This window comes from Haematobia irritans, chromosome 3 (genome assembly GCF_050003625.1).
Source record: "Haematobia irritans isolate KBUSLIRL chromosome 3, ASM5000362v1, whole genome shotgun sequence".
NCBI classification, from domain to species: domain Eukaryota; kingdom Metazoa; phylum Arthropoda; class Insecta; order Diptera; family Muscidae; genus Haematobia; species Haematobia irritans.
Window position 1 is genome coordinate 165,004,233 of NC_134399.1, and position 24,238 is coordinate 165,028,470.

Below are 24,238 nucleotides of genomic sequence, written 5' to 3' on the forward strand. Positions count from 1 at the left end.
AGAGTCGCAAAACAATTGGTACACATTTTAATGAACACCAAAAGCCACGAGTAACTTCTTGTTGCTACTCTGATGTCTTCACTACCAACAAACACATATTCCTCTTTCTCTCTTATTGAAGTGTACTCAGGTTAGGTTAGGTTAGGTTATGTGGCAGCCCGATGTCTCAGGCTCACTTAGACTATTCAGTCCATTGTGATACCACAGTGGTGAACTTATCTCTTATCACTGAGTGCTGCCCGATTCCATGTTAAGCTCAATGACAAGGGACCTCCTTTTTATAGCCGAGTCCGAACGGCGTTTCACATTGCAGTGAAACCACTTAGAGAAGCTTTGAAACCCTCAGAAATGTCACCAGCATTACTGAGGTGGGATAATCCAAATTTTTTGAAAAATTTTTGGTGTTCGGTCGTAGCAGGAATCGAACCCACGACCGTGTGTATGCAAGGCGGGCATGCTAACCATTGCACCACGGTGTACTCAGAGTGATCACGTCGAGTATGTTGCGAGAACAAACCTTCATAGAGTACTCCATGTACCACGTGCAGTTTCAGAAATACAAGAAAACAGTTACTCTCCATAATATATGTTTTCGGATTGATATAAAGAACGGCAAACGTTAAGGTAAGTGTGTGACATACATAAATATATGAAATTGTGACATGCATACATATATATGATTAATAATAATGGAAAGATTTGCTTCGCACATAACTGAGAAATACTTGTGGTACCACGTGAAGTGAAGAGAATCCATGTTGTACTTTTTCTCAAGTACTTACATTTTTATTGTTCCTTTTTTTCGGAACACATATTGTTTCGGATAAGTACTTGGTGGTATTTGACAAGCAAGTCTTCTCTTCACTTCACTACTTGCGCTCTGAGAGAAAGACACTGTATATACTATATTCGACAGCGAATTGCATACATGTAGCGAAAAGTTATTCGATGCAGACCTCTAGTGTGTATCGAGCCATGTTTTGGTATAGTCCCATATAGACCCATCTCCCGATTTACGTCATTGGGCTTCTAGAAACCGAAGTTTTTATCCGATTTGCCCGAAAATGTAAATATACTGGCATTTTAGACCCTCAAAATCCGTATCGCATTTATGTTTACCGGTCCATTTGGTAAAGCATCGATATAGTCCGATTTGACTTCTTAAGGGTATAGCAGGCGCACTGATAATAACAATGCTTGAAACTGAAAGTAAAATTTCCAGATTTTATCATTTTGATACCATTTTGGTAGTACTCCTTCGATTTTGCCTCAAAATAGGCCTCAGTTTCGACGATTACCTCTTCAATTTGGAATTTGGTAAATGGTGTAAGTACATGGTCTCTAACAACTACGCATACATTGGTCCACATCGGTCTATAATTATATATAGCCCCCATATAAACTGATCTCTAGATTTGGATTGCGGAGCCTCTAAGAGAAGCAAATTTTATCTGATCCCGCTGAAATTTGGTACATGGTGTAAGTATATAGCCTCTAACAACTACGCAAAAATTGGTCCACATCGGTCCATAATTATATATAGCCCCCATATAAACCGATCACCCGATTTGGTTTGCGTAGCCCCTAAGAGAAGCAAATTTCATCGGGTCCGGCTGAAATTTGGTACATGGTGTTAGTATATGGTCTCTAAGAACCATGCAAAAATTGGTCCACATCGTTCTATAATTATATATAGCCCCCATATAAACCGTTCCCCAGATTTGACCTCCGGAGTCAAAATTCATCCGATTCGGTTGAAACATTTTACGTGGTGTAAGTATATGGTCTCTAACAAGCCCCTTGGTAGAGCAAAATTCACCCGATCCGGTTGAAATTTGGTTCGTAGTGTTAGTATAGGGTCTCTAACAACCATGCAAAAATTGGCCCATACCGGTCTTAATTATATATAACCCACATTTAAACCGATCCTCTGATTTGAGAAGCTCTTGGAGGAGCAAAATTCATCCGATCCGGTTGAAATTTGGTACGTGGTGAAATTTGGTAGATTGCGCTAGTATATGACCGCTAACAACCATGCCAAAATTGGTCCATATCGGTCTATATGATCCTCAAAAATCCCCGATCCCCAAAAATAATCTACCAAAATATTATTTCTATAGAAAATTTTGTCAAAAAAAATTTTATTTACTATACAAATTTTATTACTATACAAAATGTTGTCAAGATTTTATTTTTATAAAAAATTTTGTCAAAATTTTATTGCTGTAGAAAATTTTGTCAAAATTTTATTTCTATAGAAAATTTTGTCAAAATTGTATTTCTATAGAAAATTTCGTCAAATTGAATTATATACCTATTTATAATATATGCCCCGTATGGACTAACTTACAATTGAGAAGACGGTGTTAAGAAGTTTTAAGATATCTTGCCATCGACAAATGTTACCGCAACCATAGTAGTTCGATTGTAGATGACAGTCTTTAGTACAAGCTTCTGTGAAATCCATGGTGGAGTGTGCATAAGATTTTGAGATTTCCACGAAACGTTGTTAAAACCAGAAAAATTTAATGGCCTGTTTTAGTTTTTAACTGCAGTTCACGAAATTACACATTCTCATAGAAGAAAAAATTAATTAAAACTAAAGAAGAATGAACATTTTAACCATACTGTAGTTCATTCTTACTATTTTTGGGAATCGTACGGAATTTTTCTTTTGCTTTAATTCATATCGAACTTAATGGTACGGTCATTGAACTTTACACCCACGATTATTTCATAAAATGTTTGAGACATACTTAAAAAAAGGAAGATTTCATTACGCCGCGGAAAAATACGAAAAGTATAATACAATTTAACTACAAACAAATTATTATTTTGCAATAAAAATAAGTTAAAATTAGCCTTAGTTTAACTACCGTATGTTTTCGGTGTACCCCGTCTGCTGCGGAAGAGGAAGTCTTGAAGTCTTAGACTTTGTAAAGTCAGAAGATGCGATTTCTACAAAAGAACATCGCAAAATCGGCTCAAAAATCGGTCCTGAGCATATTTGCCAAAATTACCTCTTTTGCAAACTTATAAAGGGTGATACGGTCAAAATTTGGTCAATATAAACTTGACGTATTTCTTTCAATTTTGCATTTAAAAAACCTGAACACCCCTCATTTTGAAGGTGTGTGTGTGTAGAATGTTGCTCTTATTTTGATTTTGGAATTCACTCTTCAGTTGTCAAAATGCCGTCCAAGCAAGAAGAGCAGCGTATCAAAATTTTGCTCGCGCATCTCGAAAATCCGAGCTACTCGCACGCAAAGCTGGCAAAATCGCTAAAAGTTGCCAAATCAACCGTTACAAATGTAATTAAAGTATTTGGGGAACGTTTGTCGACAGCCAGGAAGTCTGGATCGGGGGGAAATCGAAAACCGGAAGCCGCTGAGACGACAAAGAGAGTTGCCGGTAGTTTCAAGCGAAACCCTAACCTCTCTCTCTCTGAGATGCCGCAAATAAGCGAGCCAAAAAACGGGCCGGACTATCGACGTACAAGAAGGTAGTGACTCCAAATCACGATGATAAACAAAATACGACGGCCAAAGCGCGATCCCGGAAGCTGTACACGACGATGCTGACGAAGTTTGACTGCGTGGTAATGGACGACGAAACCTACGTCAAAGCCGACTACAAGCAGCTTCCGGGACAGGAGTTTTATACGGCAAAAGAAAGGGGAAAGGTAGCAGATATTTTCAAGCACATAAAACTGTCAAAGTTCGCAAAGAAATATCTGGTTTGGCAAGCCATCTGTACCTGTGGCTTGAAAAGCAGCATTTTCATAGCTTCCGGGACTGTCAACCAAGAAATTTACGTGAAAGAGTGTTTGAATAAACGTCTGCTGCCTTTCCTGAAGAAACACGGTTGTTCCGTACTGTTTTGGCCGGATTTGGCATCTTGCCATTACGGTAAAAAGGCCATGGAGTGGTACGCCGCCAACAACGTGCAGGTGGTTCCCAAGGACAAGAACCCTCCCAACACGCCAGAGCTCCGCCCAATTGAGAAATACTGGGCTATTGTCAAGCGGAACCTAAAGAAGACCAAAAAAACTCCTAAGGACGAGCAGCAGTTCAAGGCAAACTGGCTTTCTGCGGCGAAGAAGGTGGACAAGCTGGCTGTACAAAATCTGATGGCAGGTGTCAAGCGTTAGGCCCGGCAATTCGGATTTAGAATTGAATATTTTTCCTGAATTTTATACTAATTGAACTTGAAAAAGAAATTTAATTTGATTTTTTAAATAAACGATTTCACCGATTTACACGCGTTTTCCCTTGACCAAATTTTGACCGTATCACCCTTTAATACCTACTTTGCTTGTATGATTAAAACCATAGTTACATAGAAATCAAAACGGTAAGTAAAAACAATATTTCAATTTCTATATAATTTTCTAAAATGAAGATCTAATGCGAAATCTATATATCGGAGATACTTAAAAATATGACTTCAACGTAATGGCAAACCCATGTAAAACTTATTGCTTATGTGGTAGCATTCAGAAGCATAAGACATAAGCTCGCCATTGGGCTGAATCTGGAATTTAGGATCCCAGAACATTTTCTTTGTTCGTTTGATGACAATATTGTTTTTTAAATATTATTACAATTTTTATACGAATTTATTGGACAATAAGGAACATGATAAAAAAATTTCAGATGTCAATCTACTAGCATGCTAAAGCGAATTTTCATATCCTTAAAAACAGATTTGCGAGGAAAGATGATTCATTTTTTATACAAATTGCATACGCGAATTATTCTTCCCAAAATTAAATATTACCACCACCGCCACTGTGCACTTTTTTTGAGCATTTAAATTCCTATACATTATATAAAAGTATTACATTTTTATAGTATAATAAATTCAATTAATTTTATATTCTTTTATTTGCAGCCACCAAAACAGAAAAAAGGCAAGAAAGGCAAAGCTAAGCCAAGTGAGTAGTACTAACATAATTTTAATTAGATGACACTGAAGGATATACCAAGAAAAAAAAACTCCATTCGTGGAAAAACATAAATTTGCACAAAGCTTCTGCTATGCCAATGCAATGCTTAACGCTTCTTTACAAAATGACAAACGCACGCTTTTGCTTTTCAACATTCAAAAGCCATTATCGCAAAATTCTATCTTATTTCCGTTCTCTTCTATATACATGTCTTCCTAAATAATATCTTCATCCTGAAAGTTGCATTGGGATGTTGCTATTGTAGGAAAGAAATCAATGGAATAGCCAGGAAAAAAAAACGCCAAAGCTTCGGATACTGCATCGAATTGCTGTGAAATAGGAAGACTACAATGGTCTCATTTCCATTATCAACTCTATTCACATATTGGTTACATATTGGCGTACTCTACGGATTGTTTTACGAAAATTTGTACAGATAATTTATACCATTTTTAGTATGATGACAGTTCAAAGGAATATAACAATAAAATGGGGATTTTTTTATTGCTGACAGATCATTATTTAAATGTGTTATTAACAGAAATAATGGAATCACATTCATTTACTATGGTTGGACTAGGAGTATCACAAAAAACTTCCTTTTTAGGATGATATATGAAGTATAATTCCAATTAGAAATTTAAATAGATACAATATTGCATAATAAATATTTACTTATTTTTTTCATACATAAGATACATACAGAAAAAAAATATTACATCTTAACATTTTAACCGAATTCTATGAAAATAAATTTATTGCATTTAAATTATCATAACGCTATTTTTTAAAAATTTCTAGTACTTCTGAGAGATAAAATTTTGCCAAAATTTCCTATAGAGATAAAATTTTGACAAAATTTTCTATATAGAGATAAAATTTTGACAAAATTTTCTATATAGAGATAAAATTTTGACAAAATTTTCTATATAGAGATAAAATTTTGACAAAATTTTCTATTGAGATAAAATTTTGACAAAAATTTCTATAGAGATAAATTTTGACAAAATTTTCTATAGATATAAAATTTTGAAAAAATTTTCTATAGAAATAAAATTTTGACAAAATTGTCTATAGAGATAAAATTTAGACAAAATTTTCTATAGAGCTAAAATTTAGACAATATTTTCAATAGAGCTAAAATTTAGACAAAATTTTCTATAGAGATAAAATTTAGAAAAAATTTTCTATAGAGATAAAATTTTGACAAAATTTTCTATAGAGATAAAATTTTGAAAAAATTTTCTATAGAGATAAAATTTTGACAAAATTTTCTATAGAGATAAAATTTTGACAAAATTTTCTATAGAGATAAAATTTTAACAAAGTTTTCTATAGAGATAAAATTTTGACAACATTTTCTATAGAGATAAAATTTTGATAAAATTTTCTATAGAGATAAAATGTTGACTAAATTTTCTATAGAGATAAAATTTTGACAAAATCTTCTATAGAGATAACATATTGACAAAATTTTCTATAGAGATAAAATGTTGACAAAATTTTCTATAGAGCTAAAATTTTGATAAAATTTTCTATAGAGATAAAATTTAGACAAAATTTTCTATAGAGATAAAATTTTGACAAAATTTTCTATAGAACTAAAATTTTGAAAAAATTTTCTTTAGAAATAAAATTTTGCACAGTTTTCTATAGAGGTAACATTTTGACAAAATTTTCTATAGAGATAAAATTTTGACAAAATTTTCTATAGAACTAAAATTTTGACAAAATCTTCTATAGAGCTAAAATTTTGATAAAATTTTCTATAGAGATAAAATTTTGACAAAATTTTCTATAGAGATAAAATTTTGACAAAATTTTCTATAGAGATAAAATCTTGACAACATTTTCTATAGAGATAAAATTTTGACAAAATTTTCTATAGAGATAAAATTTTGACAAAATTTTCTATAGAGATAAAATGTTGACAAAATTTTCTATAGAGATAAAATTTTGACAAAATTTTCTATAGAGATAAAATTTTGACAAAATTTTCTATAGAGATAAAATTTTGACAAAATTTTCTATAGAGATAAAATTATGGCAAAATTTTCTATAGAGATAAAATTTTGACAAAATTTTCTATACAGATAAAATTTTTACAAAATTTTCTATAGAAATAAAATTTTGACAAAATTTTCTATAGAAATAAATTTTTGATAAAATTTTCTATTGAGGTAAAATTTTGACAAAATTTTCTATAGAGATAAAATGTTGACAAAATTTTCTATAGAGATAAAATTTTGACAAAATTTTCTATAGAGATAAAATTTTGACAAAACTTTCTAAAGGGATAAAATTTTGACAAAACTTTCTAAAGGGATAAAATTTTGACAAAATCTTCTATATAGATAAAATTTTGACAAAATTTTTCTATAGAGATAAAATGTTGACAAAATTTTCTATAGAGATAAAATTTTTTATATAGATAAAATTTTGACAAAATTTTCTATAGACATAAAATTTTGACAAAATTTACTATAGAAATAAAATTTTGAAAAAATTTTCTATTGAAATAAAATTTTGACAACATTTTCTATAGAGATAAAATTTTGACAAAATTTTCTATAGAGCTAAAATTTTGACAAAATTTTCTATAGAGATAAAATTTTGACAAAATTTTCTAATGAGATAAAATTTTGAAAAAAATGTCTATAGAGATAAAATTTTAAAATTTTTTATAGAGATAAAATTTTGACAAAATTTTCTATAGAGATAAAATGTTGACAAAATTTTCTATAGAGATAAAATTTTGACAAAATTTTTTATAGAGATAAAATGTTGACAAAATTTTCCATAGGGATAAAATTTTGACAACATTTTCTATAGATATAAAATTTTGAAAAAATTTTCTATTGAAATAAAATTTTGACAAAATTTTCTATAGAGATAAAATTTAGATAAAATTTTCTATAGAGATAACATTTTGACAAAATTTTCTATAGAGATAAAATTTTGACAAAATTTTCTATAGAGATAAAATGTTGACAAAATTGTCTATAGAGATAAAATTTTGATAAAATTTTCTATAGAACTAAAATTTTGATAAAATTTTCTATAGAGCTAAAATTTTGATAAAATTTTCTATAGAGATAAAATTTTGACAAAATTTTCTATAGAGATAAAATTTTGACAAAATTTTCTATAAAGATAAAATCTTGACAAAATTTTCTATAGAGATAAAATTTTGACAAAATTTTCTATGGAGATAAAATTTTGACAAATTTTTCTATACAGATAAAATTTTTACAAAATTTTCTATAGAAATAAAATTTTGACAAAATTTTCTATAGAGATAAAATTTTGACAAAATCTTCTACAGAGATAAAAAGAGACAAAAGAGATAAAATTTTGACAAAATTTTCTATATAGATACAATTTTGGCAAAATTTTTTATAGAGATAAAATTTTGACAAAATTTTCTATAGAGATAAAATTTAGAAAAAAATTTCTATAGAGATAAAATTTTGACAAAATTTTCTATAGATATAAAATTTTGACAAAATTTTCTATAGAGATAAAATTTTAACAAAATTTTCTATAGAGATAAAATTTTGACAAAATTTTCTATAGAGATAAAATGTTGACAAAATTTTCTATGGAGCTAAAATTTTGATAAAATTTTCTATAGAGATAAAATTTTGACAAAATCTTCTATAGAGATACCATTTTGACAAAATTGTCATTTTGACAAAATTTTCTAGAGATAAAAAATTTTTCATAGAGATAAAATTTTGACAAAATTTTCTATAGAGATAAAATTTTCATAAAATTTTCTATAGAGATAAAATTTTCACAAAATTTTCTATAGAGATAAAATTTTGACAAAATTTTCTATAGAGATAACATTTTGACAAAATTTTCTATAGAGATAAAATTTTGACAAAATTTTCTATAGAGATAACATTTTGACGGAATATTTATCATTTCTGTTTAATTTTAAATTCGAACATTACCACCATTTATATAACTTTATATATGCCAGAGCCTTCTTTTATTTAATTTATACGTACAAAATCTTAAATCAGGCGAATTTCGAAATAAAATCATGCGAATTTCATTACGAGCACATAAAAACATACTAAGATAAACTGTATAGATATGAATCTTTCAGACCCAAAAACTTAAAAAATTACTAAAATCAGATGATAGTACCAACTTATAGAACCAGATATGGATATTTTCAAATTACAACAACAGCAGAAAAATCTGTCAAAAAAGTCCAAAATCTGTTGAATTGAAATGTGAAAATGTTTTAAGGTATCTGGCGAAAATAATAAAAAATTAGTGGGTATTTGAAAGAAAATAAACGTTTTGAATTGATGCTGTGGATCATTCCCCTTTCAAGTCATAATAAAATGTGTCTAACTAAATACTATGACTCGAAAACTACTCTGCCTCTGTCACAGATTCAAAGAATTTTTATTTTTTTAGCCCTGCCAAGTGTACTGAGATCAATATTTCGTAGAATTACAAACGCAATGACTAAGTTAGTTTAGCTCCATTCTATTGTGAAGGGTTTAACAATTCTTATTTAGCCTTTTGAGTACTATTCGAACTCATAAAATCATATAGCGACTTAAAAAAAATTGTTGGTACATTATTTTGAAAAACTCTTCTCGCTATGGAAAGTTTTGCGTTTAGTGGTAAACACCTACCATGGTCTTTCAGAAAAAATCCATGTCGCAATGGCATAACAAAATAATGCAACATAATTGTTTTATTGTGGCATTAGAGCAGAACAAATGACGACTTCCAATATAATGTTTGGTCAACCCAAAGACCCACCTAAACTGATAGTGTAATACGAAAGAACTAAAAAACGAAATCAAGTTTTCTATTATTTTTTTGCAAATAGTAATGTTGTCCATTTTAATATAGATGTTGGCAGCTTAAGTTGCACTCTAGTTTTTGGAGAGATTGGAGTAGATAAAGAATACACCACATCTGCTTACTTTTCAGAAAGAAAATATCGCCATCATATTTCCAATTAAGCACTGAATTGAAGTTGAAAACGCATTCAATTAAATATTTGGTACATGGTTTTGGTATATGGTATCCAACAACCACGCAAGAATTGGTCCACATCGGGTCATAACTATGTATAGCCCCCATATAAACCGATCCCCAGATTTGGCTTGCGGAGCCTCTAAGAGAAGCAAATTTCATCCGATCCGGTTGAAATTTGGAACGTGGTGTTAGTATATGGCTGGTAACAACCATACCAAAATTGGTCCATATCGTTCTGTAGTTATATATATCCGATCCCCAATCACACAAAAATTGGTCCATATCATAATCAGGGCTGTGGAGCCGGAGTCGGAGACGGAGTCTGAAGATTTTGCTGGAGTCGGAGTCGTAAAAATTTTGCCCGACTCCGACTCCGGCTAAACCAAATTTTTTAAAACATTTCACATTTTTGTAACTAAGCAAGTTTTTACGGAAATTAGTTTCCATTGCGTTATTCATTCGATCAATGTACAGTATGATTGTAAATGAAAATCAACTTCCAATTACGGCTATCTTTTTATGTTTCCTAGAATGTTAGACTAGCAGATGGGCTGGATCGATCCATTTTAATGCCCATATCAATTTATTTGAAATATTTCGAACAATCTATATTATTTTTATTTTAATATTATTTTAAGGCCATATACATATATGGAATATTGACAGAAAAAATTTTCAAAGTTGTTTTTTATAGAAAATTTTGTCAAAATATTATTTCTATAAAAAGTTTTGTCAAAATTTTATTTCTATAAAAAATTAATTCACAATTTTATTACTATAGAAATATTTTTTTCTATAGAAAATTTTGTCAAAATTTTATTTCTATAGAAAATTGAGTCAAAATTTTGCTTCTTTTGATAATTTTAAATTTTATTTCTTTTGATAATTTTATTTCTATAAAAATTTAAGTCAAAATTTTATTTGCCAAAATTTTATAGTAATAGATTTTTTTATTAGAAAATTTGGTCAAAATTTTATTTCTATAGAAAATTTTGCCAAAATTTTATAGTAAAAGTTTTTTTATTAGAAAATTTGGTCAAAACTTTATTTCTATAGAAAATTTTGTCAAAATTTTATTTCTATAGAAAATTTAATCAAAATTTTGTTTCTGCGGAATATTTTGCAGAATTTTATTTACTACACAAAAATTGTTCTAAAATTGTATTTTTATTGATAATTTTTTTAAAATTTTATTTTTATAAGAAAAAATTGTCAAATTTTATTTCTACAGCAAATTTTCTCAATTTTTTTTCTCACTGATACTCAAAATTTTAGTACTATAGAAATATTTTTTTCTATATAAAATTTAGTCAAAATTTTATTTCTATAGAAAATTTAGTCAATTTAGTGTTTGTGAATATTTTGCAAAATTTTATTTCTATAGAAAATTTTGCAAAATTTTGTTTGCTACACAATTTTTTTTTAACTTCAAACTTTTATTTCTATAAAAAATTTTGCCAAATTTTATTTCTATAAAAATTTTATTTCTATATATTTGGTTAAAATTTGATTTCTATAAAAAATTTTGCCAAAATTTTATTTTTATAGAAAATTTAGTCAAAATTTTATTTACTAGACAAAAATTTTTCCAAAATTGTATTCAGTGAGCATACAATTTTGGAAAAATTGCTGCTAAGTCGAAAACTTGTAGAAATGACTCAAATTTTCAAATTTTTCAATGGATGAATCATAAATGCATTTTTGCGAAATTGTCTAAACAATTATAAATATTTCCCAAATATTGCCCGAGTTTTGGAGAAGTCTGATTTGAGATTTTATCAAAATGTAGATCTAAATACAAAGTTGTGCAGAGTATATTATAATCGGCCCACCCGACTTTCCTTGCATTTTTATTTTTTGTTAAAATTGTGTTACGTCCCATAACGTTAGATTTAAATTTTAAGTACATAGATTTGTTAGAAGTATATACAATTTTGTCTAAATCGATTCAGATTCAAATTCATGCATATGGAAATATAAACCTTTATATAACTCGCAACAAATTTAAAGGATTTGAGATAGTATCAATAATTTTGGTCCACAAATACTTATAATGTTGGTATCTTCTCATATTATGATGGGTATTTTATATCATTATTTTATTTATTAACCATTGCCCTAAATTTGAAATATAGAGTTCAATTCTCTAATGTGAAATTAAGACCTTTTTTTGCACACATAAATAAAAACGATACTTTATATCGACCCACTTACGGTACCCCCACAATAGAACTACAAATTAGTGGTATTAAAATGAGATTTAGTTATATTACCCGGAGTCGACTCCGGAGTCGGAGTCGGAGTCGAGCTGATGAAAAATGCTGGAGTCGGAGTCGAGCAAAATTGGCTCGACTCCACAGCCCTGATCATAATCATGGTTGCCACTCGAGCCAAAAATAATCTACCAAAATTTTATTTCTATTGAAAATTTTGTCAAAATTTTATTTCTATAGAAAATATTGTCAAAATATAATTTCTATAGAAAATTTTGTCAAAACTTTAGGAGGTTTTAAGGTACCTTGCCATCGGCAAGCGTTACCGCAACCCAAATAATTCGATTGTGTATGGCAGTGTTTAGAAGAAATTTCTACGCATCTCCATGGTGGAGGGTACATAAGCTTCGGCCTGGCCGAACTTACGGCCGTATATACTTGTTAGTATTGATTCCGAGCCAAAGAAGCAGAGAATTCAAGTAAGGATACTTTTAAGACACAATTCTCTTTTAAATTTGGGTTTTGTGTACTTGCTTGTAGGAAGCAAATTTTAATTTTTCGTTTTTTTTTTCAGTTTTTTTCTTTTATTACTTTAATTTCTAAATTCGGACTCGACTTTCAGTAGAAATAATTGTATGTTTCTTTAAAACAAAGTGTTGAAAAACATGTCCTATTTTTGAACGATTGTTTGCTTTGTAGTGAAGATGCAAAAAGACAACCAATTTGAAGACAATTTCATTAATTTTAAAGAATTTTTCTGAATTATTAAAGTCAAGTTGACCTTAGCCCAAAATTTTTTTCTTTCATGTTAACATATAACACCCATTTTGAAGTCAAATCACTTAATTATAAGGACAATACGACTTTATTGAAAAGTTTATCGACTTTTGGAAAACAAAAAAATACATGAAATCTTTGACCTCACTGCAATATTTTTTTCAGTGTAGGCTCGAAATCAATACCGAAATCCTTACGGAAAGATGAAAATCATTGGATCCAAGTAATTATTTTTTTTTAGTGTAGCTTATACCCTCCCCCCCCCCCCAACGGGATATAGGTCCCATATATATGTACCTATTATCCTCCCAAATATCACCACTGAATCTGGGTAACCGTTACTTCACACATACACATGTGTATGTATGCATGTTGTAAAGTGGCATTTTTCCCGTTTCCGCTTCAGTTTTAACAACCACATAAAGCGAACTCGGCTCTAACGCTGGTTATCTTTGCTGTCATTAAAACTGAGGATGATGGTCCTACTCTTGTCCAGAGTAGTTAGTGGAAAGTACCAAACTAGAAAGAGATAGACAACAAATGGTCATTTATGAAACCACATGAGTCCATTTGTAGTCCTAGCTAGCACCAGAACGAGAATTATGGTGGGTGTCCACCATTGATGATGTTAATTTTTTTTGCTTTTCCTTCTTTCAGGCAATTAAAATTTTATTTTGCTCTATTGCTTTTGGTTGTTGCAACTAAACTATGAGTTTGTTTTTTTTTTTTTTTTTTTTTTTTTGGGAAAGCACATAATAGTGTCATTGATGTAGCTGCAACAATGTTTCCTTATGTCCTGTTTCCACATATCCTTAGTAGTGTTTTGAAATCACGCACGCGGTAGCAAGATATGTTTGCATTTTATGGAGCCAAAGAACTACTGTATGTGTGGTGTTCATATGAAAACATTTTATTAATTAATTGAAATGGAAATTATGTCCTTCTCCACCATCACCCATTGAAAAAAATCCAACCGCTTCATTATGGGTATTTTATTGGCTTAAACTCTTTTTTATATTTTTCGAATTGCAATGCCATCAAATCATGGACAAAATTTTAAATTAATTGCTATAATTAATTGTGACCACATATGTTGAAGTTATAATGGCTTCGCTTTATGGTTATGGAACAATTTGTTCATAGCTTTAAAAAATTATCAAAAATTGTGAAACTTTCTTTGATTACGTGCACTGAAGAGAGCAGTCCATAAATTGAAAATTCTATATTTTAATATTAGAGAAGACATATTTTACTTTATATATAGATTTTGTAATAGATCAAATGTGTATAAACTTTTCACTGAAGACAGTTTTGTACCTGAAGTTAAACAATTTTTCTTTAATGTCCGTATTTATAAAAAATATAAAAAAAATGATTTTTAAGAAATCTGAAATGAAATAAACCTAATATTAACAAGTATATACGGCTGTAAGTTCGGCCAGGCCGAATCTAATGTACCCTCCACCATGGATTGCATAGAAACTTGTACTAAAGACTGTCATCCACAGTTACTTGGGTTGCGGTAACACTTGCCGATGGCATGGCATCTTAAAACTTCTTAAGACCGTGTTCTTAATTGTAAGTTAGTCCATACAGGGTATATATATAGTTTGAAAAAAATTTCTATAGAAATTTTGACAAAACTTTCTATAGAAATAAAAGTTTGACAAAATTTTCTATAGACATAAAATTTGATAAAATTTTCTATGGAAATAAAATTTTGACAAAATTTTCTATAGAAATAAAATCTTGACAAAATTTTGTATAGTAATAAAATTTTGACAAAATTTTCTATAGAAATAAAATTTTGACAAAATTTTGTATAGTAATAAAATTTTTACAAAATTTTTTATAGAAATAAAATTTTGACAAAATTTTCTATAGAAATGAAATATTAACAAAATTTTCTATATAAATAAAATTTTGACAAAATTTTGTATAGTAATAAAATTTTGACAAAATTTTTTATAGAAACAAAATTTTGACAAAATTTTCTATAGAAATAAAATCTTGACAAAATTTTGTATAGTAATAAAATCTTGACAAAATTTTGTATAGTAATAACATTTTGACAAAATTTTTTATAGAAATAAAATCTTGACAAAATTTTGTATAGTAATAAAATTTTGACAAAATTTTTTATAGAAATAAAATTTTGACAAAATTTTCTATAGAAATGAAATATTAACAAAATTTTCTATAGAAATAAAATTTTGACAAAATTTTGTATAGTAATAAAATTTTGACAAAATTTTTTATAGAAATAAAATTTTGACAAAATTTTCTATAGAAATAAAATCTTGACAAAATTTTGTATAGTAATAAAATTTTGACAAAATTTTCTATAGAAATAAAATCTTGACAAAATTTTGTATAGTAATAAAATCTTGACAAAATTTTGTATAGTAATAAAATTTTGACAAAATTTTCTATAGAAATAAAATCTTGACAAAATTTTGTATAGTAATAAAATTTTGACAAAATTTTCTATAGTAATAAAATTTTGACAAAATTTTCTATAGTAATAAAATTTTGATAAAATATTCTATAGTAATAAAATGTTGACAAAATTTTCTATAGTAATAAAATTTTGATAAAAATATCTATAGAAATAAAATTTTGGTAGATTATTTTTGGGGATCGGCTATATACAACTATAGACCGATATGGACCAATTTTGGCATGGTTGTTAGTGGCCATATACTAGCGCAATGTACCAAATTTCACCACGTACCAAATTTCAACCGGATCGGATGAATTTTGCTCCTCCAATAGCTCCGGAGGTCAAATCTGGGGATCGGTTTAAACGGGGGTTATATATAATTAAGACCGGTATGGACCAATTGTTGCATGGTTGTTAGAGACCATATACTAATACCACGTACCAAATTTCAACCGGATCGGGTGAAATTTGCTCTTCCAAGGGGCTCCGGAGGTCAAAGATGGGGATCAGTTTATATGGGGGCTACATATAATTATGGACCGATATAGACCAATTCCTGCATGGTTGTCAGAGACCATATACTAACACCACGTACCAATTTTCAACCGGATCGGGTGAATTTTGCTCTTCCAAGGGGCTCCGGAGGTCAAATCTGGGGATCGCTTAATATGAGGGCTATATATATTATGGACCGATGTGAACCAAAGTTAGCATGGTTGTTAGAGACCATATACAAACACCATGTACCAAATTTCAGATGGATCGGATGAAATTTGCTTCTCTTAGAGGCTTCGCAAGCCAAATCGGGGTATCGGTTTATATGGGGGCTATATATAATTATGGACCGATGTGGACCAATTTTTTCACAGTTGTTAGAGACCATATACCAACACCATGTACCAAATTTCAGCCGGATCGGATGAAATTTGCTCCTCTTAGAGGCTCTGCAAGCGAAATCAGGGGATCGGTTTATATGGGGGCTATATATAATTATGGACCGATGTGGACCAATTTTTGCATGGTTGTTAGAGACTAGAGGTGTGCATGTGACACGAAATTATCGTGACTCACGAAAATGTTCGTGATTCGTGCGTGAGTCGAGAGTCACGCTCATGACAACAGCGTGAGTGTGCGTGAGCGTGATTAACAAACCAAAATGTCGTGCGTGAGCGTGAGTCACGCAAATAATATCTTCGTGAGTGTGCATGAGATGAAAATGAAAATATTCCTGCTCACCAATATAAAACGCTTAAGAGTTAAATTCAATTAAAATTTTAGTGACACCTGAGATGTTCAGAGTTTAATAACACTCTCGATTTTAATAATGCTCATGTTTTCAGAAACTTCGGTAAGCTAAATTCATCATAAAATTATTCGTGAGTCACGATATTTTTCGTGAGTCACGATATTTTTCGTGAGTTACGACGTTTTCGTGCGTGAGTGAGCGTGAGTAAATTTTTTTTTTCGTGAGCGTGCGTGAGTCCTACCAAAAAATATTATGCGTGAGTATGATTTTTCAGTCGTGAGTGTGCGTGAGCGTGAGTAAACTATTCCTCACGTGCACACCTCTATTAGAGAGCATATACTAACACCATGTACCAAATTTCAGCCGGATCGGATGAAATTTGCTTCTCTTAGAGGATCTGCAAGCCAAATTTGGGGGTCCGTTTATATGGAGGCTATACGTAAAAGTGGACCGATATGGCCCATTTGCAATACCATCCGACCTATATCAATAACAACTACTTGTACTTCAAGTCGATAGCTTGTTTCGTTCGGAAGTTAGCGTGATTTCAACAGACGGACGGACGGACATGCTCAGATCGACTCAGAATTTCACCACGACCCAGAATATATGTATACTTTATGGGGTCTTAGAGCAATATTTCGATGTGTTACAAACGGAATGACAAAGTTAATATACCCCCATCCTATGGTGGAGGGCGAACAATTAAAATTTGCTTCCTAGAAGCAAGTACACAAACCCCAAATTTAAAAGAAAGCTGTGTCTTAAAAGTATCCTTACTTAAATTCTCCGCTTCTTTGGCTCGGAATCAATACCAAATTTTTAAAGTAAAGACAAAATCTTTGGAAACGGGCATGTTTTTTTCGTGTACGGATTTGCCATAAGAAATATTTTTGATACTCGTATGCTGATATTTTGAGAGTGCATATGTTGGTCCATTTTTTATACCCTGCGCCACACTGTGGAACAGGGTATTATACGTTAGTGCATATGTTTGTAACACCCAGAAGGAGACGAGATAGACACATGGTGTCTTTGGCAATAATTCTCAGGGTGGGTCCCTGAGTCGATATAACCATGTCCGTCTGTCCGTCTGTCCGTCCGTCCGTCCGTCTGTCTGTGAACACATTTTTGTGATCAAAGTCTAGGTCGCAGTTTAAGTCCAATCGCCTTCAAATTTGGCACATGTTCCTAATTTGGGTCAGAATAGAACCCTATTGATTTTAGAAGAAATCGGTTCAGATTTAGATATAGCTCCCATATATATCTTTCGCCCGATATGCACTAATATGGACCCAGCAGCCAGAGTTTTAGCCCAATTTGGTTGAAATTTTGCACAGGGAGTAGATTTAGAATTGTAGCTATGCGTGCCAAATTTGGTTGAAATCGATTCAGATTTAGATATAGCTCCCATATATATCTTTCGCCCGATATGCACTTATATGGAAATTTTTTTACTGAAATTTTGCACAAGGAGTACAATTGGTTGTATAGTCATATGTGCCAAATGATTGAAATCGGTTCAGATTTAGATATAGCTTCCATATATATTTTTCGCCCGATATGGACTTATGTGGCCCCAGAAGCCAGAGTTTTGGCCCAATTTGGTTGAAAGTTTGCACTAGGAGTACAATTGGTACTATAGTCATGTGTGCCAAATTTGACTGAAATCGGTTCAGATTTAGACATATATATGTTTTTCTGATTTCGACAAAAATGGTCAAAATACCAACATTTTCCTTGTAAAATCGCCACTGCTTAGTCGAAAAGTTGTAAAAATGACTCTAATTTTCCTAAACTTCTAATACATATATATCAAGCAATAAATCATAAATAAACTTTTGCGAAGTTTCCTTAAAATTGCTTCAGATTTAAATGTTTCCCATATTTATACCCTGCGCCACACTGTTTTACTAACATTGAGTTCCACCCTAGTGCATTAGCCGACTTAAATTTTGAGTCTATAGATTTTGTAGAAGTCTATCAAATTCTGTGCAGATCGAGTGATATTTAAATGTACACAGTCTTACACAAGTTTACATACGGTTTAAGAAATTTTATTTTCTTTAATTATTAAAATATAATAAAATATGCATATATATGCTTTAGATTTTGTAAATTAATTTGAAAAACAAAGTATTTGTCCATTTTCAAGAAGATGTTTTTAGTCTGGATTATAAACAACAACAAGAAACATGTTTAGTTATAAGGTAAAAACCTCAAGGGTATGTAAACTTATGTGAGACTGTGTATGTATTTGGGACAAACCTTTATATATAGTCCCCAACACATTTGACGGATGTGATATGGAATCGAAAATTTAGATCTACAAAGTGGTGCAGGGTATAATATAGTCGGCCCCGCCCGACTTTAGACTTTCCTTACTTGTTTATACTTAGACTTATAGCAGTTAAGCATCAAGACTATATACATATTGAAAGCTCGCTTATTTCACAAAGTGATCTGTTCCCAACCTGGGATCCTGTCTTACGAGGTTAGGTGGCAGCCCGATGTATCAGGCTCACTTAGACTATTCAGTCCATTGTGATACCACATTGGTGAACTTTTCTCTTATCACTGAGTACTGCCCGATTCCATGTTATGCTCAATGATAAAGGGAACTCCTTTTTATAGCCGCGTCCGAACGGCGTTCCACATTGCAGTGAAACCACTTAGAGAAGCTTTTAAAACCCTCAGAAATGTTACCAGCATTACTGAGGTGGGATAATCCACCATTGAAAAACTTTTTTTGGTGTTCGGTCGAAGCAGAAATCGAACCCACGACCATGTGTATGCAAGGCGGGCATGCTAACCATTGCACCACGGTGGCTCCCCTGTTTTACGAGATGTCGCTTCTAAAACGAAGAAAAGCCGAACTTAAGAACTAATGAACATTAAGCGAGATGTATAAAATTTCACAAAAATTAAATGTATAAAATTCCAAGCCAAGCACATCCACCTTGGTCACTGAAGATAGATCTCTTTGAAAGCTCTTTAACTAGCTTTGCTAAAAATTCTACAAATCCGATGACTTACATCGCTTTATCGCCCAGCATCTTCAACCAATATAAGCAAGATGGATGGAAAATCTTGTTCACTGATGGTTCGAAAACAGACTACAATACTTCGTTTGCAGTCGTATATGATGATGGTAATATCCAATGCACCGGATTGCTTCCACAAAACGGTTCCAAATCTTTTTACAAAAATGGAAGCTGACATAAAATGGCAGGAATACAATAATGTTTACAAAACCATCAATCCAGACGGCAAACCTTTAATACCACATCGTACATAAACATGTGTTATACACCACTAAGACTCACGCCTTGTAAGTTATCTTATGCATATAAAGGGTGGTTAAAATTTCAAGGGCCGATGTTGATTTTGAATAAAACACAAACTATTTAGGAAATTATTGTAATTTTATTTTATTAAGATATATGGGTATTACTCAATTATGTACGGAACAAAATATCGGCCAAATGGGCGCCGCGACCTCGGTGGCTCACCTCCATCCGATGGTCCAAATTTTCGATGACGCTGAGGCATAATGGAGGTTCTATGCCGTTAATGTGCCGAATTATCTCATCCTTTAGCTCTTGAATTATTGCTGGCTTATCGATGTACACCGTTTCTTTCAAATAACTCCAAAGAAAAAAGTCCAACGGTGTCAAATCACATGATCTTGGCGGCCAATTGACATCGCCATTACGTGAGATAACACGGCCATTGAATTTGTTGCGCAAAAGAGCCATTGTTTCGTTAGCTGTGTGGCAAGTGCCACCGTCCTGCTGAAACCACATATCGTCCACATCCATATCTTCCAATTCGGGCCATAAAAAGTTCGTTATCATCTCACGATAGCGAACACCATTCCCAGTAACTGCCTGACCGGCCTAATTTTGGAAAAAATACGGCCCGATGTGCCTCATTACTGAAGATGATTTTCTTCGAAAATTGATCATCCACATCATAATAAGTCTGGATAACTTTAACACGTTGTTGGATTGTGTATCTCTCCATGGTTCAAATTGAGTAAGTCTGAAATAGAGAAATGTCAAATAAAATTCGGAAAAAACTTGGCGTTTAGGTGTGGTTCACATTCAACACCGGCTCTTACAATTTCACCACCCTTTATCTTCAAGAAGGAGCCCCCTCCTACCTGCTCTTATTGTAGTGGAGCTAACTTAACTACATACCATCTGATCGCTGATTGCCCATCACTTCAATCCCTTCGAGAAACATATTTCTCATCAACAGATAGCTTGGATATACTAAAAACCCCAACTTGCTATGGGTTGGGTTTTTTAGTGTATCCAAGTTATACAAAAATTTATGACTTTATAAAAAACTTGTATTTACACTATAAAATATGAAGTAGAATTTTTGTATATGTTTTTTATAAATCTTCCTCATTTGTCAGATCTTCATTAAGCCGATAGCCTAAGTTGCTAGTTGCTTTTTTTGTTATATATTTATTATAATTTGTAATTATAATAATGATTTTAATAAATAAATAAATAAAATAGTAAACAGGTCATTTTCAAGAAGAAGAATGTGTTTGGCAGTATGTGTTATTGAAGCGATTTTTTGAGGATGAACGAGTATTAATATGCCTTGAAGAGGATGATGATTTGACTTTTCTCATTTTCAACATAAAATAACTTTCTGTACAAAGAATTTCAGTAATCAAAAACGAGAAGCTGATTTACATGATCCATAAAGTGAGAAATGATTTGCTTGTTAAATATTGTTAAATTTTTTTTAGATATTTCATACGACCCAGACTACGAGTAAGTACGTTGCACCAAAGTATTGCTTTTTGCTCAGTAGATAGAAAATACTAACAAAACTAGAAAGTAAATTTTATTTATTTTTTTTTTATTATTATTTTTTTCTTTTTAACTATTACTACATTTAGTTCAATAAATATTTTAACATTTACTATTCTGCATCCGCATTCTAGCCCTTATCGATGGCGTCGATACATCCAACATGAGCCGTGATCAATTAGAGGCCTTTGCCTTACGGCTAAAGGCCGAAATGGAACGTGAACGTGAAGAGCGTAATTTCTTTCAAATGGAAAGAGATAAAATACGCACCTTTTGGGAAATCACCAGAGGTCAATTAGAGGATACCACCACTGAGCTAAGGCAAAAGGATCATGAAGTTGAAATGACCCAACAGGTGGCAGATATCGAAGCCAAACAAATAATGCAACAAATGAAACATTTACAATTTGAGAATCAGAATAAAATCAGTGAGGTAAGAGCTGAGGCAATGACTCAATTGAAAATGTCCCAGGAGGATCATGAGACTCAGGAAATACAATTGCTAAAAGATTTGAGAGAGCTGAAGCGTTTGCGCAGAGAAGATCAAGAGATGCATGAGCTGCAAATACAACAGTTGAAAATGAAGAATATCGAAGTTATAACGTGAGTATTTTTTCCATATTTACCACAGTTTGGCTAGGAATTTACTTCCAAACATTTTTTTCAAAAATCAAAAAACCTCAAACACTGCCCAAATCTTCATTCATATAATCCAAAGGATTTTTATCTTTACAGAGATTTACGCACCAAATTCGAAAGAGAAACCAAAGACCTAACTCTCTTACATGAAGAGAAAATGTTGGATTTGAAAAATGAAATCGAACTGATCTATCGCATGCAAATGTTCGAGGTTGAAGAGCGTAAAAATTTACAAATTCAAAAACTAATCGAAAATCATGATATGGCCTTTAATGACATGAAAAACTATTACAATGATATCACTCTGAATAATTTGGGCTTGATAAGCTCGCTAAAAGAACAAATGGAAGCTCTAAAGAAACAAGCGGAGAGAAATGAACGCTTAGCGGCAGACATGGCTGCTGAGAATCGTAAACTGAAAGAACCTTTGGAGCAGGCACAACAAGAGCTAGTTGTTATGAAACGTAAACTGGAATTCTATGATCGTGATAGAGCACAATTGAGTCGTCTGAAAACACGCAACGCTCAAGTGGAGAAACAATTAAAAGCTTTAACCTGGGAAACGGAAGCTTTACTCTTGCGCAACGATACTTTGGTAAAAGAGAGAGAAGAACTTAAAGCGAAATTCGAGGATGTTGTTATTGAATTGCAACAAAAGACAGGATTGAAAAATGTCCTTTTGGAGCGAAAAATAGCCATTATGGAGAGGGAAGGAGAGAAACAAGAGATTATGCTTAAAGAGACCATAGATACATGTGCTGCAGTAGCCAAAGCTTCAGGCAGAGAAATGGAATCACCCATTGAGTTAGAGCGTAGAGTGGAAAATGTTCTAGATGAAAAGAATAAACTGATCCAAGAGTTGCGTTATGAATTGGCCAGACTAACCAAAGCTCATGATGATCTCTTGGCCACCTATGAAGCGAAATTACAACAGTATGGTATACCCAAAGAGGAATTGGGTTTTGAGCCTTTACGTACGACATCCAGATGGACTTATCTCCTAGGTCCTGCGGGTTTAGTTACTAGAAATCCTTAAATTGATTTTTTTTTGTATAAAAATAAAAAATATAATCATTGTTTTTGTTTCTTTATTTTTTCTAGTCGTTGCATGACTTTATATCACCCGTGTTTATACCCTTCACCACTACTGGGGTACAAGGTATAATAAGTTTGTGCAAAAGGAACAGTCATACCCCCTTTCTTTTATTATACCAATCGTCTTAGAATTAAATCCTGTATCGATTTACCAATGTCCGTCTGTCTGTGCAAATTCCAGTCCTCTAATTTGGAATAGGGTCTTTTTCCGCCTCAAAGGCGATCCCTATTGATTTTGGAAAAACTCGGTTCTGATTTAGATATAGCTGACATATATATTTATAACCGATTTGGTCATAAATGACGTATTTATCCACCGATCTTCTTCAAATTTCCTATACTCAAATATCTTGTGAGTCTCTTAAATCTTGAAAAATATCAGTCAAATCCGTTCAGATTTAGATAAATCTCCCATATTGTATATCTTATGGCCGATTTACACTCATATGAGAGGCCAAAGCCTTACTCCAATTTAAGTGAAATTTAACACACAGAGCACGCACACCAAAATTTTTTTTATTGAAATGTCTTTAATCACGAAAATGATAGTAACAATCACAGTTTTAATTGGGCCTAGAAAACTTTTAATTGAATCCATTAATTTTTTAATTGATTCAATTAAAAGTTTAATTGATGCTGATTTCAAAACTCAATTAATTTTTTAATTAAAAAAGGTAATTATTTTTAATTACTTTCTGAATTAGCTTAAAGTTTTTATTTCGATTAACAATTGATTGTTTGAAATACATTATTAATTACAAATTAAAAAAAAAATTTCATCTCTTTTTATACCCTCCACCATAGGATGGGGAGTATATTAACTTTGAAATATTGCTCTAAGACCCCATGAAGAATATATTTATTCTGGGTCGTGGTGAAATTCTGAGTCGATCTAAGCTTGTCCGTCCGTCCGTCTGTTGAAATCACGTTAACTTCCGAACGAAACAAGCTATCGACTTGAAACTTGGCACAAGTGGTTGTTATTGATGTAGGTCAGATGGTATTGCAAATGAACCGTCGGTCCACTTT

The 24,238-nt window shown here is 31.6% G+C and overlaps 1 protein-coding gene across 1 annotated transcript in view; it reads left to right on the plus strand.

Annotated features, from left to right (window-relative positions):
- Window positions 1-23,157, plus strand: part of Gas8 (Growth arrest specific protein 8) — a 44,361-nt gene extending 21,204 nt beyond the window's left edge. Inside the window, exons 2-4 of the mRNA XM_075299434.1 lie at window positions 4,894-4,936; window positions 21,610-22,078; window positions 22,211-23,157. Coding sequence (XP_075155549.1) covers window positions 4,894-4,936; window positions 21,610-22,078; window positions 22,211-23,150 — 1,452 coding nt within the window. The 3' untranslated portion in view covers window positions 23,151-23,157. The remainder of the gene's footprint in view (window positions 1-4,893; window positions 4,937-21,609; window positions 22,079-22,210) is intronic.
- Window positions 23,158-24,238: the final 1,081 nt, after the last annotated feature.